We start from the raw sequence: 10,408 nt of genomic DNA on the forward strand, positions 1-10,408 counted from the left end.
GCGCACTTGTAGTCCGCGGCTCAGCGCGGCAGGCGGGCTGTGGGCGGGCGCGGAGACCATGCTGGTTCCGGGGCCGGGCGGCCGGAGCCGCACATGGGCCGGCGGCGGCGCGGGGGCGGGGCCGAGGCGGTGAGTGCCGAGCGCCGCCCGCCGCCGCCGCGCCAGACGTGCCCGCGAGTCCGCAGAGCCGCGGTGCTGCTCCCGCGCTGCCGCAGGTGAGCGGGAACGCGGCCGGGCCGCCGGGCCCGCGCCGCTCTGCCCGGCCTGGGGAGGGCGTGGGGGCCCTCACCCCTTTGGCCGTGGTTACCGCGGGGGCCGCGCGCTGGGAGCGGCCGGGCCCGAGAGGCGGGAGCGGGGGGCGGCCGTGATGCAGGCGGTGGCGGGCCCGGGTGGCGGGAGCGGGGCCTGCACCTCCCTGCGGGCCGCTGGTGGCGCGGCGGGCCTGGCGGGCGGCGGCGGGGGGCGGGCGGCGCTGACCTTGCTGCGCGTGTCCTGCTGCAGCGCCATGTGCCCGCGGGGCCCTGCCCGGCGCGGGGGCTCCGGCGGGCCCGCGGTGGCGGCCGCGGCCTTGTCTCTCTTCTCTGTGCCCTTGGTGGCCTAGCGGGGTGGGAGCCGTACCCGAGCTCCCCTCGGCACGGCCCCGCTGCTGCAGCCGCGGGCGGGCGGGCGGGCGCGGCCCCCGCGCTGAGCACATGGAGCCGCGGGCGCTCCGCCGTGCCCTCGCCGTGTCCTGCCCCGCTCCGGGCGGGAGGCGCTCGGCCGTGCTGCAGGCCGCGCTGGGAGGAGCTGCTCCCCGCGGGTCTCGGCGGCAGGATCGGGGACGCCCGGCCCGGTACTTGCTCAACTGATTGTGTGTCTCCATTTCAGCCGGGCGAAAAATTAAAGATTCATCCTGCCTGCTTTACTTCCTGAATCTGTTCCCGCTGTTTTCCCGTAGAAGTAGCTGTGCAAAATCATAATGCCTTTTTTTTTGTTTTGTTTTTCTCTACGTTTCTTTTAATATTTTAGACATGCTCCGTTTACCTACAGTACTCCGTCAGATAAGACCAGTGTCCAGAGCCCTCGCCCCCCATCTAACACGAGCCTATGCAAAAGATGTGAAGTTCGGAGCAGACGCGAGAGCTCTGATGCTACAAGGAGTAGATCTTTTAGCAGATGCTGTAGCTGTCACCATGGGGCCAAAGGTAATAGAAGACTCAGCCTTTATGTTAGCACAGACCTGGCTGAAAATACTCTAACAGAGCAGTTGTTGGGTTTCTCTCGGTGGAGCTGCGCGATTGCATTTGCAGAACTGCAACGCAAAGGGGTTGGGGAATGGACAGGCTCCTGCCAGCAGCTGTAGTCTCATGTCCGCCAAAAGCGGGACAGTAGTGCATGTGCTTTTTGTAGTAACAAAGTAAAATTGCTTGGATTCCTGTGAAAGGTATGTTATATTTGTCTAAACAGTTTGAAGGTTAAGGAGATGTGCATAATGTGTTACCAGCTCAGTTGATAACCTGTAACAGTGCAGTAGATAATGTAACTGTGTGTGTCGTCGGCTTGTTTAATTAGCATGTGGGTGGCTTGGTTGGATTTTTTTATGATACTTGTTTTATTTGTTAATTTTTTTTACGAATTACAATTTTGTGTTAATTTACCTTTTAAATATTAACAAGCTTTAAAAAATATCCGAAGTGTAATGTTGAGTTCTCAGTTGGCTGGTGAATATTACCAGCCTAAATGAAATTTCGTGGTAGAAGCATTCATTTGTGTTACCCTATATTCTGTCCTGGAGAATAGAGATCTGGGAGATCTGGGTCTCTTGGAAAACCTGCTATGGTATTCTGCATAGTCATGCAATGTGCAGTAGGGCTTGAAATGAGATTCCTCTTTTTGAGGAACAGACACTGATTTTCTTGGGGTTTATGTGAATATCTGTTCCCTGTAACAGCATGTGCATGATAGTTCTCCTGAGGGCTGCTTGGTCTCTGTAACATCATTTCATGTATTTTCTGCACATTTTTAGTGCTCTACCAGCTTCATTCAAAGGCAAAAATGCCATAAAGCTCAGCAGGTGAAGGTTAAGGAACAATTGTGTCAGGAAACTGTGGCTACTACCACAAAGGAACAAAGTTTAAGTAGTAGTTGGTTAATTTAACTCCTGGTTTTTTGGATCAGGCTACTCTGAATGCTGAAGCACAGTTCTAATCCACTGGCTAAAGGGCAGTTGCTGATGCAATTTCATGCAACCTTAGGGGATTTTTGTTGGTTGTGCTGTTCTTCGTGTAAAAATGGAGAGGTTACTGCAGTGCCTGAGTCAGCCTCTGGCATTTTTAAGAAACATCAGTGTGGTGGGGAAACCTCCTTTGGGCCTGTTGAACATTTTAAGGAGCCCAGTTTGCAGTCTCACACAATCTTTTGGTATTGCTCCAGCAAGTTGAACAGAACTGGTTTGTGTGGGGGCTCAGCTTCCCAATACGCCAGACCATTCTAAATGCCTGTGCAGTTACTGGTGGTGTTTGTTCCCTTCTTCAGGAGCACAGACAGCAAAACACAGGTGTTTTTGCTGAGAGCAAGCCCCTTCGTGTGATTTGTTATCTGTGGGTTTTGTTGTGCTCCTCAGAGCTGCAAACCAAACATTAGGAATAAGACCATATCAAAGTACAAAAGAGAATTAGGCAAACTAGGAGACGTTATATGAAAAAACGTACTGGTAGCATGCTCCTCCAGGGAGGAGTTTTCTTACTCTTGATTCACCTTTATATTTAGAAGTGCAGGTCAAGTAAGATAGGAGTAGAGAATGCAATTTGGCACAACTGTTCCATGGCACAGAGGGAAATTTCCATAAGCTGCTGCCCAGGTTCAGCCTGAGGAACTGAAGCAGAACCTTGAGGCTGCTGGGGTGGTTGTGCCTCAGGAGCAGCGAGGCCTCGTGCCTGGCGGGCAGCCAGGGCTGCCTCAGTCATGGAGGCAGATGTGGGTGGGCTCTGGGCAGGGAGGGGCACGGGGCACGGAATCCTTGCCCGGCTCCCCTGGCCTGGGATCCCCCTGGGGCCGGCACAGCTGGGGCTGGAGCCGGACCTGGCACACCAAGGGAGGGACCTGGGACAGTGCTGAGCTGGGCACTCGCTCTGCCTTCCCTCTCCAGCAGCTCCAGCTCTCAGCACAGTACAGGAGATTCAGGGCAGCAGGAGACCAGAGGGGCTCCTTGAGTTTCTGCTGCTTCCAGCTCAAACTGGAACAAGATTGTTTGGGGCAGGTATTGGCTGTTGGAGTCACCTGTGAACAAGCAGGAGCATTTGCCTTACGGTGAACCTGTATGCTTCACAGTTTGCTGTGTTAGCTGTGTCCATTAGTTATAATACTCCAGCTTTTCAGTTGGATCCTAGTGTGAGCTGAGATGAGGAGAGCTTGGTAACTTGCAGTGTTTGAGAAATTACTGTAACGCATGAAGTGTTCTCAGTTGTCTTTGCTAATCACTATTTACTAATAACTGTTGAGGTTTGCAAGTCTGCTTTTTTTCCTTCAGCACATGCAACAAATTGAGTTTTGTAGTATTTGTTTTTCAATCACAAAGAATGTTGATTGTGAGCTAATGAAAATTTGGTTATTTGAATTGCTAAGTTTTTAATTTTGGGGTAAAATAGTAGCATTAGAGGGAATCTGTTCAGTTTTTTTCTCCAAGGTCAGTGTTAGTTAATTTCAGACTTCAGCAGTATGGCTGAAGAATGGAGTCATTCTGTGGAACTGTAAGGCCTTTGAGCCATTTTTCTGTTTTTGGAAAACCTTGGTATTAAAGTGTGTGTTTGAGAAGTCCCAGCTGAACGCCCTGTGTAAGGTGTTCAGCTGTGACTGTTCAAAATTCTCAGTTGAGCTCTTGATGGTAACATGCTTTGGGTTGGCTTGGATTTAAAATTTGGTTTTTGTCCCCCTAGGGAAGAACAGTTATTATTGAACAAAGCTGGGGAAGTCCCAAAGTGACAAAAGATGGTGTGACAGTAGCAAAGGCAATTGACTTGAAAGACAAATACAAAAACATCGGCGCCAAGTTAGTCCAAGACGTTGCCAACAACACCAACGAGGAGGCAGGAGATGGAACCACTACTGCAACAGTCCTGGCACGAGCCATTGCCAAGGAGGGCTTTGACAAGATCAGCAAAGGAGCCAACCCTGTAGAAATCAGGAGAGGTAACTTCTTCCTGTTGTTTTTAATGTTTGATCAGTGTCTTTTATTTTTCATGTCCTAAATTCGACTTGTTTTCTGTTTGAAGAGCCACCATAAAGGGTTATATGATCTTTAGAGAACACAGTTGATGTTTTTTTATACTGCAGACTCTGAGCAACCATTAATTTGTCTAATCATTGTACTATTTTAGTCAGCCTATTTAATTTGTTGTAAGTGAACTACAATTAAAGCCATTTCTGCATTTAATTAATACAATAGCCATGTAAACAAATCTGTTAGGAATCTTGATCATGACAATATTTCGCACCAATTGCAAAAAAACCCAGCACTGCATACACAAATGACAGTATGGAACAAGAATTATTTGGTTTTGAACATGCAGACAATGCATTTTTGCAGTGTGGATTTTTGTTAGAGAGGAAATCTGTTTGTTGTGGTGGGTGGGTGCTTGGTTTGTGTTTTCTGTGCTCTGTACCTTGCTTTGTTCACTCACAAGTGCCCTGTTCATCCTCAGGGGTGATGCTGGCAGTGGATGCCATCACAGCTGAACTGAAGAAGCTGTCAAAACCTGTTACAACTCCAGAAGAAATTGCACAGGTAGGAAAAAACACAATAAAATATAACCCAAATTTAGGCAGCTGTTTCTCAGAAAAAGTTTTGTGAAGTTAGGTTTGATGAAGTTAGGTTGTGTGCATCTTGACACTGGGTACTTTTCTTTATACGTCAGAAATAGTCTTGAATTGCACTGCTAGAAGTGAGTTCACAAGTGGGCAGATTTTTTCATCTTTGAGTTTCATTCCAAAGTCTTAAAACATAAATGTATGTACTTGGGAAGAATTGATGGGAGCAAAGCTCTGTTGTGAATGGAAGTGATGGCGCAGTACTGAGGGTGTGGTGGATCTGCTGGGTCTAGGTGTGTTGGTGGTGCTGGGTTATTTGTGCCTGTGCCTGCAGGTGGCCTGGGTGTGAGTCCAGGCAGGGAGTCTGGCTCTGCTGCCCTGCCTTGGCAGAAATGGCAGTGTTGCACATGGTTATTCTGATTTTTTCTTTATCATGAGGAAGCACCTTGCACTGGGAAATGAGATTAAATGTCTTATTCTTTCAGGTTGCCACAATATCAGCAAATGGAGATCAGGAAATTGGCAATATAATCTCTGATGCAATGAAAAAGGTTGGACGAAAGGGTGTGATCACTGTCAAGGTAGGAACTGGCCAAGTGACTCTCTTCTCCTGTTAGGGCTGGCTTCTGCAGCTCCCATTCCATAATTCCTCCCCAGCTGCAGCTGCTGCTGCAGCTCCCATTCCATAATTCCTCCCCAGCTCCTTTAGATCAGAGTTTGATCACTGTTCCCTCTTACATTCTTCCTGTTTTGGAGAGAAGCACATGAAACTGATGTGGGATCCAGAGCCTTTCAATCTATTGTGCATGACATGCTAAAGCTGTACTTGTGCTTTTGCAGCAAACCAGAGATTTTAATGCAGACTTTCTTGCATTCAACAGGATGGAAAAACTCTAAATGATGAACTGGAAATCATTGAGGGTATGAAATTCGACAGAGGCTACATCTCTCCATATTTTATTAACACAACTAAAGGTGAGTTACAGTAAGTTAGGTCAAAAATCTCCAGTGGCTTGTGTTAAAGGCTTTACAGTCCCGTATGCTGTGCACCACAGCAGATAGAGCAGGGGCTCCTTGCCCATCAGAAACTTGAACTTGCTAAAAGCTTGGAGTGTCAGGGTTTCCTTTTCCTTCCCTGCAAAGTGTTCCTGTGAATATCAGGCTGGCCTTGCAACACAGCAGAACAATGGAGAATTGAGAGTGGAGTCTTGGAGAAAACAAGTTGTCTTTTTCTTAATGCAGTTGGAAAGTGCAACCATTGCACCAAAGCACCTGCTTAATTTAAATTAAAAGAATGCTTGATATGTTTTTGTAATGGAACTGTTCAGATAATGCATGTTGTTTCTGCAGGGCAGAAATGTGAATTCCAGGATGCTTATGTTTTAATCAGTGAAAAGAAAATCTCTAGTGTACAGTCCATAGTTCCTGCTCTTGAAATTGCCAATGCCAACCGCAAACCTTTGGTCATCATTGCTGAAGATGTTGATGGAGAAGCCCTCAGCACTCTAGTTTTGAACAGGTGAGACTTAAAATCCTTTTTTTCCTATGGTGTAAGGCTCGTTCTTCTCTTACCTGTGCCAAAGAAACAGCAGCTTTTAACCCCCACCATGCTTTGTATCAACTCAGGCAGAACTCCAGTTGTGTCTAACTACCTTTTTGAGAAAAACCACCTCAGTTTGTGATGGTCTCTTTGTTTGCTTGACTGGTAGAGCTGCACTGAAATAATTTGGCATACTACATTCTCTGAATTTTTGTCTTTAGACTGAAGGTTGGCCTTCAGGTTGTTGCTGTAAAAGCACCAGGTTTTGGTGACAACAGGAAAAACCAACTTAAGGACATGGCGATTGCTACTGGTGGTGCTGTAAGTAATGATGTTTTCAGTGGCTTTTTGCTGCAAGGAATGTTAATGCTTTTCAAGGAGGAAAATACTGTGCATTTCTAGATCTTTAGCTTATATTTGCTGGGTTGCAGGCTGTATTCTGTTCTTTCAAAAATGTAACAGTAACTGATGTTCGAAACTTGCTGTTTTTAAAAATGCAGACTGTGATAATTGCTGTGTAATGCAGTCCTGGCCAACCATATGTCCTTGTAACTGACTGAGGTCACATGAGATCTCCTTGCAGGATTTAGGTTTTCAAGGGAAAGAAGGAACTCCAAGGCAATTGTTGCTTCCATAAACAATTGCCTGGACTCAGATGTGGCAAATATAATTATTTTAAATGTTTGGAATTGACTGAATGATTTTTCTTATTACTAAATTTTGCATATAGTTGATGCACTGATTAATGTCCCTTTATGCTGCCCTTTTTAATATGCACTTCAAAATCATAGCATGATATTGGGACCCAGAGGAGGCTGTTGAAATAAAACTTCATGTTTAAGGTAATGGCAGCACAAAGTAACCAACCAGCAAACTGTTCTTCAGTCAGTGACATGTCAAAATCTGCAACTCCTCAAAATACAAGGAGATGATGGTGACAGGACTGAAGGAAGCACCATGAAATGTGTCAGGGGAGGTTTTCAGGAAGAGGCTCTTCACCCAGAGGGTGGAACTGCAGCAGTGTGGTTATTCTGCACCGTTAGCCTGCTGTATGTGTTCATGTACTTGTAGATAAAAATATCTGATGTGTGAGGTACCTGTGGATTGCAGCTTTTCACATAATTTCTTTCAGGTGTTTGGAGAAGAGGGTTTGAACCTAAATGTGGAAGATATTCAGCCTCATGACTTTGGTAAAGTTGGAGAGGTCATTGTGACAAAAGATGACACCATGCTCCTCAAGGGGAAGGGTGAAAAGGGTCAGATTGAAAAACGCATTCAAGAAATAATTGAACAGCTGGAGGTTACCACCAGTGAATATGAAAAAGAGAAACTGAACGAGCGACTGGCCAAGCTCTCTGATGGAGTAGCAGTATTGAAGGTATGAAGAACTTGGTAAAATCATGATGACCTAAAGCTTAGGCTTCTTGATTGCTGAGCTACAGAAGAAGACTTGCCAGTGTAGGAGAGGGTGGGTTGGCTTTCTGGCACTTGTTAGGCATTGGCAGCTTAACCTGGTGGCAGCAGTGCTGTCCCAGCTGGGCTCCTCCCGCAGCCCTTGACGTGTGGCTTGCTGTGCTGGCAGGTGGGCGGCACCAGCGATGTGGAGGTGAACGAGAAGAAGGACAGGGTCACCGACGCCCTGAACGCCACCCGGGCGGCCGTGGAGGAGGGCATCGTCCCCGGGGGCGGCTGTGCCCTGCTGCGCTGCATCCCAGCCTTAGATGCCTTAACTCCAGCCAACGAGGATCAGAAAATTGGTAAGCACATGACTGGAGATGGGTGTGGAAGTGATACAAACACACTTTCCCCTGTCCTTAGGCTTTATCAGGTGGCTTTTAGTGAGTTTTTAGTTACTTGATCTTAGCAACATCACATTTCTTTGGTGTGCTGGTCTCTGCTTTTCAATGGGAAGGAGCTTTTTTACTACATTGCTGACTGGACTGTGTAAGACCCAGTAGCAGTAAAGCAGCAGTATCCCAGCACAGAGTGGCAGTTGTTTAGAGTTGGGAGCTGGCTGTTAAAGTCTTTGCAGACAGACAAAATCTAATGCTCAAGAGGCTGTGAGGCAAATCAAATGGAAAACAGCTTTGTGTCATGTTGCACATAGAGAGTAATAATACTTGTTACTATTTTTTGTAGAATTAAAACTAAAATGTGCATGAATATCCTGCAGAGATTGCATTTGTTGGCAAGTGTCAAGTAGCAGGGAACCTCTCCTCCTGGAACTGACAAAAATAACTTATGTTCTTGCTCGGAGAGTTTTCTCTTTGTATTGATCTCCAGCAGTAGGGCATTCCTTGGCAGTGGGAGTGGTGTTTGTACAAGGAGCTCCAGCTATCTGTTTGTTGCAGGCATTGAAATAATCAAGAGAACACTGAGAATCCCAGCAATGACTATCGCAAAGAATGCCGGTGTTGAAGGATCATTGATAGTTGAAAAAATCCTGCAGAGCCCATCAGAAGTTGGCTACGATGCAATGCTTGGGGACTTTGTAAATATGGTAGAAAAAGGAATCATAGACCCAACTAAGGTAACATAAAGCTCTTAATTGTCAGCTTTGCTTCCTCCCACCTCTTGTGATGGTCAGCAGGTTTTAAGTAGTTTCTTGCTTATTTTTAGGTTGTGAGAACTGCTCTGATGGATGCCGCGGGTGTTGCATCTCTCCTGTCAACAGCAGAGGCAGTGGTGACTGAAGTTCCTAAAGAAGAAAAGGAGCCAGCAATGGGAGGAATGGGTGGGATGGGCGGAGGAATGGGAGGTGGCATGTTCTAATTCCTGGCATAGGGATGCATCATGAGCTGTGCTGTTAAAGACTGACAGTTCTGACTTCAAAAACTTGAGCTATCAGTGTGAGAGGATGGATAGTGACTGAAGTGAGGCTGGTGTTGAAAAGAATCACTGTAACCATCAGTTACCGGATTTCATTTAACACACGTGTAATTGTTTACAGTCATTGTCCATGCCTACAGATAATTTATTTTGTATTTTTTGAATAAAGACATTTGTACATTCCTGATAACTGGGTTGCAAGATCCATCTACCAAGGTCCTGATTTGAACTTAATTAAGGCACTTGATATTCTATTTCAGAATTTCTTGGTGCTTGCCAGTACTAGAAAGAACTTGGAAGCCACTGTGCGTGAGACTAGACAATTGTGTACAAAGTAGGCAAATAGAGTTATGTGACCTTTATGTAATAAACTGCTCAAAAGTTACAAAATGTATCACCTCCTTCATCTGCACACCAAGCCATAGTTATGGGAGAGCCTGGACAGCCTGCTGTTGCTTCTAAGATGTAGTAGAAATTGACACTTATGCTTGAAAAAATGACAGGGCATTTCACTCCGAGGAACATTCCTTTGTCTAGAATGTTTCTCAGACATGCAAGTGCTTTAATTTTGGTAAGAAATATCTAAGCTGAACTGCACTACAGTTCTTTGAAATATTAAACAATGCTCTGAAAACAAGGCACGTGCACTGACTTTATTTTGCCCTGTCTATCTGGTTGTTTCACGTGCTGGAACAGGCCCAGTGCACCTTTCACACTCCCAGGGGAAGAGAAGTGCCCTGAGGTATCAAACAGGTGAGTCTTTGCTAAGAAAGAGTTCTGGGGGTTTTAGATCCTTCCTTTGCTCAGGTGTAACATGTGATTGCCTCCTCACCTTGAGCCTTCCATTCTTACCTTCCTCCTTTCTGGGGTGCAGGATTTAGTGATTTTGCACTAGAAATGTTGCTTTGCCTCTTTGTGTTCTTTGCCCTGGCATCACCACTAACATTGTGCAGTCTTTTCTGCTTTCCAGCCTGCAGAACAATGGTGTTCCCAAACTTGTGTATGTTTATACCCGATTACCTCAATCAAAACTGCTTTACAACTTCTCAGTTCTGTACAAATGACCTTCATCCACCTGTTGCTTTCCTCAGCTTCCTGCCCTTAATAAGAACTATCCTTCCACAGATGGGATGTGTGACATTCTAATTTTAAGTAAAATTATCTGAAACTCTTTCAGGGGTGTCTTTATTTTTAAACATACCTGTCTATGTTATTTAATATGCTGTTCTTCATTAACCTTATGGATTACATGTG

At 46.1% G+C, this 10,408-nt stretch overlaps 1 protein-coding gene across 1 annotated transcript; it reads left to right on the forward strand.

Moving 5' to 3' along the window:
* Positions 1 to 121: 121 nt before the first annotated feature.
* HSPD1 (heat shock protein family D (Hsp60) member 1) lies at positions 122 to 9,791 on the forward strand. The gene is made up of 12 exons (XM_063162446.1): positions 122 to 215; positions 1,009 to 1,184; positions 3,915 to 4,167; positions 4,680 to 4,762; positions 5,271 to 5,366; positions 5,667 to 5,760; positions 6,136 to 6,304; positions 6,547 to 6,646; positions 7,458 to 7,703; positions 7,908 to 8,082; positions 8,677 to 8,855; positions 8,945 to 9,791. The coding sequence occupies exons 2-12, from the start codon at positions 1,011 to 1,013 to the stop codon at positions 9,095 to 9,097; spliced, it is 1,722 nt and encodes a 573-aa protein (XP_063018516.1). The 5' UTR covers positions 122 to 215; positions 1,009 to 1,010; the 3' UTR covers positions 9,098 to 9,791.
* The last annotated feature ends 617 nt before the right edge of the window (positions 9,792 to 10,408 follow it).

The sequence above is a fragment of the Melospiza melodia genome, chromosome 8, assembly GCF_035770615.1.
Source record: "Melospiza melodia melodia isolate bMelMel2 chromosome 8, bMelMel2.pri, whole genome shotgun sequence".
Lineage (NCBI taxonomy): Eukaryota > Metazoa > Chordata > Aves > Passeriformes > Passerellidae > Melospiza > Melospiza melodia.